General features: G+C 43.8%; 1 protein-coding gene across 8 annotated transcripts in view; it reads left to right on the plus strand.

Moving 5' to 3' along the window:
- The window catches only part of Mapk9 (mitogen-activated protein kinase 9), a 41223-nt gene that overhangs the window by 19986 nt on the left and 3836 nt on the right, over window positions 1–17401 (plus strand). For 3 of the 8 annotated variants that reach the window (XM_063269678.1, NM_001270544.1, XM_039086658.2), the window contains exons 4-11: window positions 184–242; window positions 2496–2634; window positions 8001–8166; window positions 9166–9237; window positions 13533–13715; window positions 15056–15180; window positions 16163–16226; window positions 17112–17180. In XM_063269678.1, the coding sequence (XP_063125748.1) occupies window positions 184–242; window positions 2496–2634; window positions 8001–8166; window positions 9166–9237; window positions 13533–13715; window positions 15056–15180; window positions 16163–16226; window positions 17112–17180 (877 nt within the window). The other 5 variants (NM_001270545.1, NM_017322.2, XM_006246318.5 and 2 more) reach the window with 3 other exon arrangements.

A 17401-nucleotide genomic window follows, 5' to 3' on the forward strand; every position in this document is an offset into this window, starting at 1 on the left:
AAAGCACATCTGAATTGGTTGTTAAATTTTCAATCCTGTGCCCTAGAACACTTTGGTGACAACCATAATAATGATAAATATTGAGTTCTGCAATTATTTTTCTATTTTCAAACATTTCAGTGTTTAATCCAATTTTTATAATCATTCTGGCATACTAACATATAATTAATTTTCTCTTTTCAGATAATTAGCTTGTTAAATGTGTTCACACCACAAAAAACGCTAGAAGAATTCCAAGATGTGTAAGTATCTTTTGCATCAGATTGAAAATTTAGAAACTTAGTGATTTATATTTAGGAAACATAGGCCACTTGTAAGCTCGAGACCCCAGGGTACCACCAGTGCCAAAGACCAAGGATGCAGCAGTGTAGCATTTAATCTGAGGCTGTTAGGCTGAGGACTCAGAGCTGTGGTATAAGTCTTAGCACTGTGACGCCGGAACCCAGGAAAATCTGTTAAAGCTCCCGGAGAAGAGCCTTCTTCCTTTTCTACTCTTCCTCGTTCGGGATCTTGCTCTATGCCTTCATACTTTGTGCATTCAGACTCAGAATAATTACTGCCCAAAATGCCCTCCAAATCACACCTCACATAGGGCTTTCTAGTCAAGTTGCTGTCTACAATTCATCATCACAGGGAAGATGGAGGAGAGACCACAGTGAGGCAGTAGCATGAGGAGAAAGGCTTGGGGGTGGGGAGAGGTTTGTTTAGAGCATGGCTGGTGTGCACTGCTACCCAGAGGCCTGGGTGGCTGGGCGTGGGGCTCGGGGTGGAATCACACAGTGGGAAGGGTAGCTTAGGAAAGTAGCATGCACTTAGGAAAGGAAGCCAGAGTGAGATTTCCCACAGTGCAGTGAACTCACCTGACATATTTTAAAAGAACAATTGTTTTTCTTGGGCTGAGAATTCACTGAGAGGTAGGGACAAAAAGGCCTACTTAGCATGGGGAGGCAACCATAGCAGTTCATATGAGAGGTCCAAGTGGGTAATGGGAAAGGCTTGAGGTTGGACACCAATGCTGTCTGAGGGCCCTAGGAGCTGCTGATAGATGTGAGAGAGAAATCCAAAGCCACACATGAAGGCTCTCAGCTGAGATATGGAGAACTGTGAGAGGACCAGACTGGGGGTGCCAAGCAGGTAGACTCACAAGGAGCGTTTTAGACAAGAATTCAGAGTTCCTATCCAAGTGGAACAGTGAAGTGAGTAGAGAGGAAAGGACCTGGTATTCAGGAAGGAGGCTGGATTAAAGGAATGGAAGAATAATCTATAAATGGCCATTCAAGGCACAGCAGCCTGGATGTCACCAAGGCAGTTGACACTGTGAGAGGAGAGCCAGGTTCTGATTCCAGCCACGCCGACAAAAGGAAGCAGTTAGACACCGGAAGCAGCCAAGTTCCTAACAGTGGCCTTTGGGTCTCTGCAAATGTGGAAGTCATCAGTTTGGGCAGAGAATAGCATAGGCCAAGTCAGAATGTCATGACGAACAGTGGAGGAGAGGTAGAGATGATGTGTAAGCGCCTCTGTGGGCTGTGGGGTTGGGGTGAGGGAGCTATGTTGTCACCGCAAGCAAAAACCATGTGCTGGTTGATGGACCATGAGCTTGAAAGTTGTATGTTTATCCTTAAAGGACAAGTTTCACCTAGGTGATGGTGGCACACACCTTTACTCTCAGCACTCAGGAGGCAGGGAGAGGGATCTCAGAGTTTGTGGCCAACTTGGTCTACAGAGAATTCCAGGGCAGCCAGGGTTACACAGAGAAACCCTCTCTGAAAAAAAAGAAAAAGAACGGGCTGGAGAGATGGCTCAGTGGTTAACAGCACTGACTGCTCTACCAGAGGTCCTGAGTTCAAATCCCAGCGACCACATGGTGGCTCACAACCATCTGTAATGAGATCTGATGTCCTCTTCTGGTGTGTCTGAAGACAGTGACAGTGTACTCACATATATAAATAAATAAATCTTTAAAAAAAAAAAAGAAAAAAAAAAAGAACAAAAAAAAGTTCAGATAGATAACGAACCTGAGCAGAGAGTTCAGAGTTCCCATTACCTGCTTTGCAAACCCTCATCGGCAGCCCTGCCAGAGTCATGGATGCTAGAGATCAAGTGTCCACAGCAGCATGGGATACATGTTGAAAGGATGATCTAACAAATGATAGATAGGGAGGTCAGTGGACGGATAGACAGACAGATAGACAGACACAGATAAAAAAGGAAAGTTTGTATGAGATTGTTTCCATGGTAAAAAAAAAAATGTTTATAATGTGAGAGACAGAAAGGCATTGGGTAAGTTAGTTGTTTGTATGTTCTTGGGAAATTTTTACAGAGTCCTATTAAATATTTGATTCTTTTCAAGCTACTTTATTAAAAGTGCTTTTCCTTTAGGCATGCAATGTTTATATCCCATTAGTACTGTTTCATAACAATTGTGACCTAAGAATCATGAAGGGATGTTTAAAAATAACAGTAATGAGAGTGGCTGGTCTCTCTCAACTACTCAGGTACTTGGTTATGGAGTTAATGGACGCTAACTTATGTCAGGTTATTCATATGGAGCTGGACCATGAAAGAATGTCATACCTCCTCTACCAGATGCTTTGTGGCATTAAGCACCTGCATTCAGCTGGCATAATTCATAGGGTAAGTAATCACATAGTAACTTATTCTAAAAATAACCATCATCTGGTCACCATCATCTAGTTACAAAAGAACTTAATATTTTTATGGGTGAGAGAGTATGAGTGTTATGTGGTGTATGTGCGCATGTGTGAGTGCACACTTATTCATGTGTGTTTAAAGGCCAGAGGAGGAGCCCAGGTGTTCACTTTTAGCCCTATTTCCTTGAGACAGGAGCTTGAACCTGGAGGGAGGCTGGTGGCCAGCAAGCCCTAGTGATTCTCCTGCTTCCACCCCTCCAAAATCCATGGCCCTGGTTTTCAGTTGCATGTGTAACTTAGCTTTTCACATGGCACTGAAGGTTTGAACTCAGATCCTACTGCTTGTGCCTGCTCACTGATCCATCTCCCCAGCCCCAAGAATGTATTTTTCTTTTTTGTTTTTTTGTTTTTGTTTTTGTTTGGTACTTTGAGAATCCAGGTTAAGCTGTGGAGTCAAACTGTGTATAAAACTCTGTTCAGATCAACTGTTTTGCCCAAGCCCCATGCACTTCAACCACAGAGGGTAGGGGCTACCCTACTGCAGAACAATCTTGGTTTTCTGGTTTAGTTTTTCAGTTTGTGGTAACTTTTTTCTCCTTTCTGTGTGGCCCTGGCTGTCCTGGAACTCACTCTATAGACCAGGCTGGCCTCAAACTGAGTGATCGTCCTGCTTATGCCGCCTGAGTGCTGGGATTAAAGGTGTGGACCACCACTGCCTAGCCACTTTGCAGTAACTTAAAACTTAGAGAAAAATAGAAAAAAATAGACAAGAACACCAAAATACCAATGACCCCCAAATCAAACCATTGTTAATATTCTTGAAACTCCCTTTTTCATGAGCAAGGAAATTGGATTGGAGACAAGAGAAAACCAATGGTCAAGGAGCAGTGGTGTTGTCACTGTCAGACTTGAAATGCAAAGACTAGGGAGAGATAATGTGATTGACGTTCTGGCCTGGTTTCATAGGTTTTCAGGTTTTAAAAATCTGTACCACTGTATAAACAGAGCATCATGACAGAGTTTTAAATACCCACTGCTGGAAGAATTCAGAGGCTAAGAGGAGTTGCTGCTCTTCCAGAGGCCCTGAGCTTGGTTCTCAGAACCCAGGTCAGACAGTTAACAACTGCCCACTCCAGAGGATCTGACACCCACTGCTGGCCTCCAAAGGTGCCCCACACCCACACATTGCTACACACACACACACACACACACACACACACACACACACACACACACATATATATATTACTAAATATAACTTTAAAAAATACTCAACATGTTACATGAGACAAAAAGCAGATTTCCCTGGGAACATTACAGCTTTCTCTGACTGCTTCCTTGCTGATTTTGCCTGGATTGTCTTCAGTTTTGCTTCAACAGTGAGAAGTTCCCTTCTGCAGGGAAGAATACTGTGAAATATAGTGAAGCCTGTTGATACAGGACACTTGGCAGGATTCTTTCTGATCAGTTAGGTGCCAAGAAAGGTTGGGTCTAGCACAAGCCACCGAACCAAAGCTTCACAGGGTGTACCCCATTCCCATCCTCGAACAACTAAGATCTGACCCTCCCAACTGTGTCCAAAGGCCTGTGCCGGCTTTCCACAGTCCATTCCAGTGTGCAACCCCATAACCAAGTTGTTTTTCAGAGTGTAGCCTTTGCTGCCACCAAGTGGTCGTTACACGTAACAGACCTTCTGATGGCAAAGTTCACTTTTAATTAGTAACTAAGACTCCCCTAATGAGCCATTCTGTTTCTAACGTCCCCAGACCTCCTATAGCTGAAGCTCCTTAAGATACTGCATTGTCCGTCAACAATAGGATGCTTAGGCCTTTTAAAAGTGTCTTTATTTTATGTATGGGTGTTCTGTCTGCATTTATGTATGTGTACCACATATGTGAATGGAGGCCAGGAAAAGGCATCAGGTCCCCTGGAACTAGAGTTCCAGGTGGTTGTAAGCCACCATGTGAGTATTGGGAGCTGGAACAAGGTCCTCTGGAAGATCAGCCCTAACTTCTGAGCCACCTCTCCACCTCACCCCCTCTTCCCGAAGGCATTCTTAGTTGTCCGTCCGTCCTTCCTTCCTTCCTTCCTTCCTCCCTCCCTCCCTCCCTCCCTCCCTTCCTTCCTTTCTTTCTTTTACTTGTTCATTTGAGACAGGGTTTCTCTGTGTAGCTCTGACTGTCCTGGAACTCACTCTGTAGACCAGGCTGGTCTTGAACTCAGAAATCCACCTGCCTTTGCCTCCCAAGTGCTAGGACGAAAGGCATGTGCCACTGCCACCTCTTATTGTCTCCTAAATATATTGCTTTTTGTGTGGTGCAGAGAACAGAAACTAGGATGCTGTTCACATGAGGCAGGGCTTTACCACTGAGCTGTGGTCATTGGCCCTATAATACACGTTTTAATGAAATGTATGCTTTATGATAATTTTCCAGATTTACAAGCTGTATTCATTTTTGAGGAGGAAATGTTTTCCTTTATTTGGAGCTAGAGGTGAGGGCAGGAGAATGTCCCCTAGTTTCTGGAAACTTCATGAGACTATGGCATATACTTGCCTTTGGTGGAATGTTTGGTCCTTTAGCCTAGGAACAACACTCCTGCCTACAAGCTGGTGAGATAGAACCCAAAGTAGTATATGTTTTGCTTAGCACAGTGTTTAGAATTCACGGTGGTCTGAGAAAATGTTGTGTGTCCACCTTGCTCCCTGACTAGAACCACATCTTACCAGTTCCTTCTGGATCCCTTGCACACTCCTACTCACACACTCACATCTGTGTCTACTTGGGAAAGGTATGAGCGTTATCATTGAGGAGATGTTCCAACAACCCACAGGTACATCAAACTGGGTGACAGGCCTCTGAGTGAGGAGCCCAAGTTAGCCTCTGCCTCTCACATAGAGGTACATACCTTCAACTTTGCTGTTACGGTGACTTGTCACACCTGTAATGGGGAATACAGGGTGAGAAGGGTCATAATTTCAAGGACGGCTTGAGCCATATAGCAAGACTCTATCTCAAAGAAACAAAATGGTTTCACAATAAACAAAAATTTTAATTATTCAAAAGTTTGAGAGTGAAACAGGACAAAAGGTAAAGTTTTACCCCTTGCTCTTACCACTTTTACTTTATATAATTCACAAAATTGGGAAAAATGAAAGCCTCCCTCAGCCCTGCAGCCACCTGGGGACGCCCACAGTAGCAGTCTGCTGTGCCTCCTTCCAGCTTTGCACAGATGCTCCTGTGTTCACCTGTGCCAGTCGGCCACCTGCCTGCTGAGTGTCTGTCCTGAACAGTTTCCGGGTGGGAATCCTGTCCACAGAACCATGGAACTTGCTAAGCAAACGGTCGATTTGTATTGGTATTCATCAAGGATCAATAATTGCACTAATGTTTATGAAAGCTGTGTTCCCTCTTCTTGCTCTTATTTCTGTCTCCCTGTAGAAACAAACTTTGAATTTAGTTTCGTTGTTCTTGTTGTTTGTTTTGGTTTTTGGTTTTGCTTTTTTTATGTGTGACAGGGATAAAACTAGTGCATACTAGGTAAGCACTCCACCACTGGGCTATGTCACCAGCCCGACTTTCAGTTCTTTCAATGAGTTACTCTAGCACTCCTTTCTGTATCTCAGAGCAGTATGTTTAGATCTCATTGACCCCTGACTTATTCCTTGTCACAAACCCAGCCCTCATCCCTGTGACTCTCTTCCCCTACCCTCCCACTTTAGTTACAATATGGCTATTTGGTCGGTGTTGTGATTTACATCCTCATAAACATGTGACAGCTTCTCACAGCTGTGCCGGTACCAAATCCGATTGCAGTTGCTGCTGCTCTGGTGTAGATGGTAAACAGAGCAGTATGGACTTCAGTTGGGGTTGTGGGGGAGGGTGGGAATCCATTCACAGGTGTGTGCAGTAGATGGAGATAGTCTCTTGTAGGTTTCCCAGGTCTGTGTTAAATCTCCATCTTCACCCTAACCTAGGGGGTTTGGATCAGACTCCATTTACTACTCAGCCTTCATCAAACTCCCCCAAGTGGAGGAGGTGTGGTGATGTTTAGGCTCTTCCAGCTCAGCATATACTGAGAACTTGTCACCTCAACTTGTCACTTGTTCCCGCTTTCCCACTGTGCAGCCACCTTTGTTACTTTTGAGCAAGGAAATCCAGACGGTAGACACATGGCATCTTGTCATCCTCCTTCCCAGGACAGCTCTTCAGTCAGTGGTTCTGGATCTGGGATTTGAACGTGCAATTGTGGTGATTAAATCAGGGTCACACAGGCACATGTGTGTGCACACACCTAGCTTTTCGGCTCTTGCCTATTTTGAGTGTAGCTATTGGCCACCTCTATGGCTGCCATCTTGTAATAACCACCACCCTTTACAGGTCAGCTGTCATCATGTCTTCACTTGGTTTCTTGGTTTCTGTATTTTGGATGGTCCTCGAGATTTGAAGAGGCAAAGCACTGAAAGTGAGTCTTCAAGTCCAGAGATAGTTAAATGCTGACACTGTTTGTATTGTGAGGGCTGACTGGAGAGAGTCCGTCGGTGTTGGGAGTGCTGAGCAACCTCAGTGACCGCTTTTCAGTTTTCCTTTGGCAGACATCACTGGGATGACCCTGGCACAGAGCGCCAGTGCAGACAGACAGCCAGGGCTTTGTTTTATTATCCTGGCTGTCCAGCAGATGGCAGTAAATAGACAGCTGCTCCCCTCACCACAGCCTTTAGACAGGTATGGTCTGGACCTCGACTGCTTTCCTGTTCTCTAAGGCTCATCGACAGATGAAGGCTTTCACTGTTGACTGGTTTCCAAAGCTACATCTGTACTACGTTTGTCTCTCTTAGAAGCAGTGCTGTTGTAGCTGTCCTTGCCTGTGCAGCCATGCCACTGCCTACGTGCTCAGGTCTGGTAGTGGTAAAGTGCCTCCTTACTCTGGGTTCTTCATCCATGGACTCAAGTATTTGGAAAGCAAACATTTCATCTGTGCTGAACACAGACACATTGTGTATGTGTGTAATTATCCCTGTACAATAGCATCATTTTAGGCACTATAATTATCTAGATATACGTTAGGCAGTCCCAGAGGTTGTGTGTGTAGATTATATGCAAATGCCATCTCATGTCATGTGAGAGACTTACAGGCTTTCAGATTTTGAGCAAGGAAGCAAGTGGTCGTGAGGCTACCTGACTTGTGTAGAGGCAGGGTCTCAGAAGCCATGGTGCTATCTATCCTACCTGCCCTCCTTCCCGTTCTATACACTTCAGTAGCTGCTCACCTCACAAACCGTCATTGGTGTGAAATCGTGTAGTTAGCATGCTGTGATTCATATAAATATGTGAACAATTTTTTTTCTAGGATTTGAAGCCTAGCAACATTGTAGTAAAATCAGACTGTACTCTCAAGATCCTTGACTTTGGCCTGGCACGGACAGCCTGTACCAACTTTATGATGACTCCCTATGTGGTAACTCGCTACTATCGGGCTCCAGAAGTCATCCTGGGCATGGGCTACAAGGAGAATGGTAAGTAGAGTTAGACTGCAGACATTAAACAGTAAAGTAGCATTCCCATCATCACTGGCCGGTCCTTCCTCAAGGACCATTGGAGACACAGTGTAAGCACTGTGCACCTACAGATGCCTGTAATCCACAGATAAGAACTCACTTATTTTGTCTTTTCATTCGTCAGTTTTTTGTTTTTTGTTTTTTTTTGTTTTTGTTTTTTTGTTTTTTTCCAACTCTGGCTGGCCTGAAACTGCCATAGAGCTCTGCTAGCCTCTGCCTACAAAATGCTGGAGTTAAAGGCATGTGTCATCATGCCGAACCTCCTTGTTTGATCAGAGTATCATGCACTGGGACCTCTGTGCCTCTCTTGTGGGCATGCACACATCGTCCACAGCACTGGGACTTCTGTGCTCTCATTATCTTGGTTGCCAACACTGACTGGTTTTAAAAAAATCTTAATATGAGTGGAATAATGTACTGTGGTTTTTTCCGTGTAAAGTTGATTTTTTTTTTTTTAAGATCAAAACTTCACTTATTCTAGCTGTGTCAACTAAAGTGGTCTAAACCTTAGCTTTTAATGAATTCATGTGACTATTTGTGAAAGAACAACAGAGGAGCTTTGCTAAAGTTTTCTGGAGTGAGTTTGAGTATGGATTTTTGTACGTATTTGTTGCCTGCTCTGAGAGGCACAGTGCCCTCCAGTAGCTGCCTGTGGTCAGTGCTCCCTTTCCTGTCTGAAGCACAGGACTTAGTCAGGCCCCATGCTTAACCCCACACTAGAGGTCAGTTACCACAGAGCCAGGCTCAAGCAGGCCCTACCCGAAGTCCAGCCCATACTAATAGGCTGCCACCTTTCTGATGTAGCGATTTAAAAAACGGTCATTCAGATGTGCTGTCCGGAGTTTATAGAAGTTCCACCCAATGAGTATGTGCTGGGGCTGCCCCTGTCTGGGAGGTGGTTTAGAAACAGAGATGTAAGGCTCTCTGGCTGTTTTTTAATCACCTGATATTTGGTAGTGGACATCTGGTCTGTCGGGTGCATCATGGCAGAAATGGTCCTCCATAAAGTCCTGTTCCCAGGAAGAGACTGTATCCTTCACAGGGAGAGACCCAGGACTCGGCCCTGGAGGCTGGGGTGGGGGTGGGGGTGTGGCCCTAAGAATTTCATGTTCATTAGCACTTTCTATGTCTGGTTTTTTTGTTTGTTGCTTTTTTTAAGCTGTAAAGTATTGGATTCTTTGGCACTAGAACTACAGATTGCTGCAAACTGAAGGCTGAAGGAGAGGTCAGCAGTCATTCATACTGTGTAAAAAGTGTACCCTTAGCTAGCCACTGAGTTCCATGTCTGTGTGTCTAGTACACTGTTAGAAGCCCTTTTCCTCACTTTTGTTTTGTTCATGACACTTCATAATTTTATCATTTCATTTTATTTTCAGTTGATATCTGGTCAGTGGGTTGCATCATGGGAGAGCTGGTGAAAGGTTGTGTGATATTCCAAGGTACTGACCGTATCCTTCCCCAGAACCTTGACCCTGGCCATGATTTCCATGCCAAGGGCAGCATGATTGCGCCTCCTTACTGAACACTCAGAAGGAACTGTCGGGATGGGGACTGTGTTTTCAGGGGTCTTCTTTTTAAATTGGTGTCACAGACCAAGTGGTCCAGTTTTATACTTTCACGCAAATACCTGTTACAATTTTGTTAATCTAAACCAGGTATATTAGCTCTTTTATCAGAAATAGCTAGATGTGTGAAATTATTATCTTTGTTAAATATATTCTGGTATTTAAGGGGAAATACTATTTTACAAATTAGTTGATTCTGCTAATTAACTGGGAAAGGGGCAGTCTAAACTTAATAGGCTAACATGCATGTGTGATTTAAGTCATATATGATTCTGGTAATTATTGGTACGATGTAAGAGCTGAGGCCGGCTATGCAGTTAAGTGAACAGATTGAGTGAAGCTTATATCAGAAGCAGTATATTACCCTCTCTCATTTGTTACTTTGTTGGCATTTTATAGACATTTCTAAAGACTCCAGCCAGGCAGAAAGGTATCTGTGACACACTGGGGAAGGTAAATTTAAACACTAAAGATGACTCATCCGGTGGTCAACAAGTCCACATCAGCAGGGAGGTTTTGTAAAGGGAGCAGACAGTGTAGGGCGCTAGCTGCATCCCCTTGTGCGTTCTTCAGTCTTTAACACGCTTCTTCATGCTAACACGCTTCTTCATGCTCTCCTTTTGTGTTCTAACCCCTTATATTCTCATTGGTCTTTGATTTTGTTTTTGTCATGAAGGCTTACAGTGTCCTTTGTCTGGTAGCAAACCCATGCTTCAAGAGAGACCAGGCTCTGTGGTCAGGGTTTGGAATGTATGTACTTCACAAAAAATGCTTTAATGTTTATAATTTCATGAAAACAACTTTCTTAAAATATGGATTCCTTACAGTATGAGCTTAGAATGAATATATTCTATTCTACTCATTCTTTCACATTTCCTTCTTAAGTTATAAAGTATGCAAAGTTAAATAGAGCATTTTATTTTGCTCTCATGATTTCTCTGTCTTTTTTTCTATAACTTTATGACCTTGGAGTTACTTGTACTAAGTTATAAATAAGGAAGGCTTTATTCCCTTAAATAAAGGGAAAGTTGAGGCGTTCTGCAGCCAGAGACTTAGAAACACTATGTGGACTTGTCACGAGTGGTCAAGATGATAGGCTGTAATGTCAGTTAAGAATAATTTTGTAACATTTCTTGTTTACATTTTTTGATTTATTAATAATATTTCCAAAAAGTAAAAATAAATGAAAAATGTATGTACTTTTGCATACACTTTCATAATTTTAAATTAGAATTTAAAATACTTTATATATTAACATGTTACAGTAGCAATAGTTGATGTCTTATATATAAGGTCACAAAGGGCTTTAAAGTCACATGGAAGTTAACGTCCTTTTCTAAAGAAGTTTTACTTACATTTTCAAAGATTAGATCAAAAAGTTGGCGATTTATAGAAAAGCTCCAGAAACCAAGTTGAGGTTCTCAAGAGGTTTGCCTACAATGTTGGTAGAAAAGTAAGTGCTGTCCTCACTGTGGCTCGTGAGAAAGAAAACACTTGAGCCAGCCTACCAGAAGCCTAAGCTCAGACAGCGCCCATGGCAGCTGTGCGTTCCAGAGAAACTCAGATCTCTCTGGGCTATGCTTCCTATTTTTTTTTTTTTTCCTTTTTTCTTTTTTTTCGGAGCTGGGGACCGAACCCAGGGCCTTGCGCTTGCTAGGCAAGTGCTCTACCACCGAGCTAAATTCCCAACCCCACTTCCTATTTTTTAAAAAATGTAACCTGTGCTCTACCCACCCAGAAGGCCCACCATGCTTTCTCAGGTAAGCCCCACCTGCACTCCATGCCACTCTCTGTCTTCTATCAAAATAACGCTGTAGCACTAAGCCAGACATATATATGGAAGACCTGCCCATTTATTTCTAGATACCTCATCCAAGTGATGGGGTAAAAGGCTCACTGCCAAGATGACTTGAGGGGAGATTTTCTGGGACAGTAGAAGTAGGAGACACAGCAGAAGCTGTGAGACACCTAGAAAGAGATGGCAGAGGCTCATGGCAGGCCAGTTGGTCTGATGGGAGGGTTGGGCCTGGAGTCTGCATCTGCTCAGAGCCTAACCTTCCAACAGCTTTGGATTTGCAGTGTCTCTGAAGTGTGAGAGTCAAAGCAAAGGTTTGGAATAATAAAAATGTGGAAATCATTGGTCTGTTGATCGCACTAAGACCTTGAGCTGGTACTAAGCACTGAAGAGATGAGCAAAGGCTTAAGACCAAGGGAAAGGAGGAAGGACTTGGAGTTAACCACTGGGTTTAGTGGGTGCCGCTGGCAGCCTTAATGGAAACAGTTCTCAAGACGACTGAGGAGGGAGGTCTGATGAGAGTGTTCCAGAGAGAACAAGGGGCTAAGAATTAGAGATGCAGGTTTCAGAAAGCAGGGGCTGGGAATGTCAAAGGAAAGTGCTTGCTGTTATCAGGGAAGAGCATCATGCTTGAGTGACAACAGAAGGTTCCGGTAGGATCATGTTGGGGTTGGAACAGCAAGAAACAAGAAGAGACCATTGCCCTTCAGTAGGTGAGAGGGTGAGGTAGGTGGGCTTGGCTTTTAGCCAGCAGCCCAGATGGTTCCCAGTGGTAAGCAGCATGAGATGAGGGGGCGGGGCAGCACAGCACTTTTATGATTAGTCTTCACAGTGAGCAACGAGCATGAGGGAGAGGTGTTAAAGTATAAGAAGGATGCATGTGAGCCAGGTGTCCTATTTTGGCTAAGCTCTTAGATAAAATGTGTGCATCATTCTGATTTGGCAAAGTGAGTGAAGGAGAAGAGAAGGAGGAGGATTTGCTCAGGATTTGACTCTGAACCCATTTCCTGAGCAGGTCTTCCAAATTAGCACTCTGAAAGAACTGAGTTTGTGTGGCTGCCCCAGGTGCTTTCCCAGTGGTATAAATGCATATTCTGAGAAAGCCCGTGACATTCCAAGCTCCTGCTTAATGTGATTTCATAGCTTGCATTGTCTCGTGTACCTGTTTGCAGCTTCACTGTCACTTTCCACAGATACTGTCCCAGTCATCCTAAGTGTAACACGCACCCTGATAGCTAGGTAAGGAGGCTGCTCTGAGGAGGACTGACTCCAGCACCTTGACTGGGTAGTACACGCTGACAGTGAACCCCAGGTCATATACTTCTAAAGGAAGAAAGAACACATTACTAGATGCTGAAGGGATGGGCTGGTGCCAAGAGAAACAGAATGGCCTCTGAAAGCATCATTGTCAAAGGCAGTTTCAGGAGGGAGTGTGGTCTGTGGGATAGGCCAGAACCCAGGCCCCTCCCCTCCCCTCCCCTCTCCAGACTTCCCTTGGTCAGCCTGTCTCACAGGTTCGATGCCCAGCTGGGAGAGAAGTCAGATTGATCTCGAAAGTTCTTCTCTCATTTAGAGACCTGTACATCTAAGGTAGCTTTAGTATGAACATTGATTTCAGTTTGTTTATGTGATATTTATTTATTTTGTGTTTAATCATTTATCTCATAGGTTGAATCATTTTTGTCATAATTTTATTTTGAATTATAATAGGAAAACAGATTATGTTGATTTAATGAACCATGACCATACTTTTTAAAGATGCAGAGTATAAGAGCTTTTATTAAGTGATTTAGAAACCCAAACCTTATTTAAGTATTGTCTCAAAATGTTTTTGCTGATCCTCTAGGGTAGCCTAGTTACTTTCTTGTTCATAGGCATAAACAGTTTTTCTTTGCATGAGAGTATTGTATGTATTACGACTCTGAAGCGCATTGTAGCTGTGTTTTCCTCAAGAGAATCCTTAGATATTGATCAATGGAATAAAGTTATTGAACAGCTAGGAACACCATCCGCAGAGTTCATGAAGAAACTTCAGCCAACTGTAAGGAATTATGTGGAAAACAGACCAAAGTACCCTGGAATCAAATTTGAAGAGCTCTTTCCAGATTGGATATTTCCGTCAGAATCCGAACGAGACAAAATAAAAAGTAAGGCATTCTTGTATCCTGCACTTGTTTCTCTAACACCTGAACCCTAAAGCCCATGTATGTTAAGAGGTGAAGTGCTAGAAACCCTGAAATAGAGGCTCTTACAGTCTGATGTTCAAAGGCACCACAGGAGGAAAACTTTAAAGGCCGAGAGTCTTGACCTTGCTACAACAGTGCAGCCAAAGATTCAGATCAGTCTGCAAACCCTTAGGTTATAGGGTGGGAAAGTGCCTCGGGCAGACACACTTGCCCTATAAGGGTGAGAACTTGAGTTTTCATCACCAGCATCACTCAGAAGGCACAAGCATGGCTGCCTGTGCCCGTAACCCACCCTCTGGGGCTGAGACCAGTGGATCCTGGAAGCTTGCTGACCAGCCAGTAGGGGAACTGGGAGCTTCCAGTTCAGTGAGGAACTCTGTCATAAAGGAATGAGGAGGAGAACAAGACCACCAACTCCCCCTCTAGCCTCAGAGTACATCTTACCCACACTCAAACATTCATATGCATATACCACACATGTTCATGCACGCACACACACACACACACACACACACACACACACACACAAGACCCATATTGTAATGTCACCAATCCTAATTCAAAACCATTTCAAATATAAAGAACATTTCAGTAAGGATTCTAGACAGAAACTATTAAGTGTGGTCCAGTGGAAAAGGCCCTCGTTGCCCTTCTGTGTCCTTCCTAGAATGTGGACACCTGAGGAAAAACAATAGCTTTGCTGTCCTCTATGCCAGGGTGAGCGGCACCTTGGTCACAAAAGCCCCGACTTTTCCTTGGCTGTATATGTTGTGAATTTTTCATTGCTGGGACCTTACTGAGCATTCTGAATTAAAGTTAATTAGCTTCTTGGTTTTTTTTCTTACTAACCTCTAGATTAAAAACAAAAACACTGTATACAGCTAGGCAAAGCAGTGGTGCCTGTGAAACTATACTCTGGGACTGTGTGTGTTACTCTGAAGGTTTTAAACTTGTTCTAATGTGACCCAAAGAACAATGCTCCTGCTACATGATGTCCACACTCCTGGCAGCACAGTCTTCAGAGAGGTGCTTGCTGCCCGCTGTGCTGTGGCTTCATAGCTTCAGGTCATCTGGGTACTGGTCTGAGGCTACCTAGTACCCTCACCTCACATGCTAAAAGCCTGGTTTTAATAGTGGCCATTGGGCTTTTAAAGGTGTAAGCTGTGTTGGTCTTGAACCTCTTACACATCTTCTGAAGTCAGCATGTCTCTTTGCCCTCCATACTTTCTGTTTGATTCTTTATTATGTGGTTCCTCTTTTCCACGGTAGCAATGTAATTGCATCATTTGTTTACATCCTAGCAAGTCAAGCCAGAGATCTGTTATCGAAAATGTTAGTGATTGATCCGGACAAGCGGATCTCTGTGGACGAAGCCTTGCGCCACCCGTATATTACTGTTTGGTATGACCCCGCTGAAGCAGAAGCGGTAAGTTCTCTTTGGAAAATGTCCGTGTAGAGGGCTCACTGTACAATCCAGGACCCACTGTCTTTGGGTCCTCTTTCCGCTGGCCCAGAATGGCTACATGAGCACAGCAGGTTGTTAGTTTTAGGGTCCTGACTTAAGCAGTAGAACAAGTGCTGTCTAAGGCCTAGGTCAGTAACCCTGGTGGCACTTGCCGCTGGGGCTGTAGCTACAGAATGCTCAGGAGTGTACTGTGGTGTATGCTGACCTTATATTGATAAGGCTGATGTGTAATAATAATTTATGAGGCACCTGCTTCATGCCTGGCACTGGGCTATGAGCTTTGTTTACATCTTATTCAGTCCCTCAAGTCAGAGAGCCTAAGCAGCCTTCCCAAGAGACACATCAGCTCACATCTCCCCGCCGCATCTGGGCTTGTTTCTTCATAGCATCCCTCGTGTGATGATCCTTAGCTATGAGGGAAATACACCGTGGGGAGTTTACTTCATGGCAGTGGTGGAACACTGTTGTGTCCTGGGTTTAGATTTAACTGCCATTGTAACATTATGTTATATCAAAAGAATCAGATTTATGAACAGCCAAGTTATGGACTGTTCCATTCATGAGCTTGTGGCCTGTGCATGGGTGTTCTGTCATGAAGAATGTGAACTGGAAGTATTTTCTAAGAACATACCACACCTCACTCAGCTCCCACACAGCTGACCCTCTGAGCTGCCTATTGTTACTAATTTTGTAACTTCACTTGTGCAATGTCTGCAGAACATTTTGAGGTCATGTGATTATTGAGATTTATTACTGATAGCTTGCTTTTGGTTAACTTTCTGTAATTGTCTTTTAAACTGATAAAATATATCATGCTTACAAGAAAAATCTAGAACATGTTAATTAAAATAAATCCATGAGTAGACTCGGAACATTCTAAGTAGTGTTATCTTCCCAGCATGGCCCATAAGTTTTGAGCTATCGACCTGACATATCATTTCAGCCACCACCTCAAATTTATGATGCCCAGTTGGAAGAAAGAGAGCATGCGATTGAAGAGTGGAAAGGTAAGAGTGGCTTGTTTAGATCCTTTCTTATGACGATCCCATAGTCGTACAGAGCACACTCCCATAGTCCACCACAACATGTTCCCATAACCCTCCAGAACACATTTTTTACTACTTATTCATACTAGCCTCTTTGGAAGGACCTTGAAAGCCAGAAGCCGCAGTGTCCTCTCTTTCCACTTCCCAGCTGAGAACGACTGTGACACTAGCATGTTAGAGTAGACTATGTATGGCATCATAATTTCCTTCAGGTGAAGCAAAGGACTTCTGTGTGACTTCCATCATCACACACTGATGTGTGGCCTGGTCACACCCCTAAGTGTTCACACTTCTTGATAGCGTGGACGTTTGGAGCAAACCCAGTATACAGGCCACATATTCCTTACACAGATCCCGTCTAAGCAGGTATGGGGGAGCCCAGATATGGCACATGTAATTGAATGTGTATATTAAACCATGTAGTTACGTATTTTAAAATCTAGTCTGGAGGAAATTGCCAAAAATAAGCAGGAAGGTATTACTAGCACTTCAAGATGAACCCCAGTCACAGTGAGTGAACTAAGATGGTCAACAAGAAGCAGACCCTGGAAGCTTCCATTATGATGCGGAAGCAGGTTACAGTAACTAAGGGCCATAGTCAGTGCAGGTCAGCACTGATCAGACTTTCCAGATTGACATGCCAGTGGCCCACTCATGCACAGTCACCATGGCAACACGCACAGTAGTATATGCTTGCAGTATGCTGCTAATGTGAGCCCCTAGTAACATGTGGTAGCCAAAGGAAGTTGAGACATCCCAGGGCCTGGGGTGGCTCTTGGGATCTGGAGGCAGAGTTCGGTGCAGGGGAAATGACCTAAGCATCTCGACTTCTGTTTCTCTTTGAAGAACTAATTTACAAAGAAGTGATGGACTGGGAAGAAAGAAGCAAGAATGGGGTGAAAGACCAGCCTTCAGGTTGGTGATTGCTTTAATTTTGTTGTCTCATATTTCTTTACCTACTCAATGTTTATAAATGACAGTGATATATTAATGTCACTTGGCTATCTTTGTATGACATTGTTACCTTCCTGCTTGCCCTGATGCTGGTGCAGTGGCTTTGCACTCATGTTTTTTGCGGTGCCAGCCCTAAGCTGCATTTGAAGCGTCCCTGTTGTAACCTTGCTGTAGTCGTCGCC

This window comes from Rattus norvegicus, chromosome 10, assembly GCF_036323735.1.
Source record: "Rattus norvegicus strain BN/NHsdMcwi chromosome 10, GRCr8, whole genome shotgun sequence".
Lineage (NCBI taxonomy): Eukaryota > Metazoa > Chordata > Mammalia > Rodentia > Muridae > Rattus > Rattus norvegicus.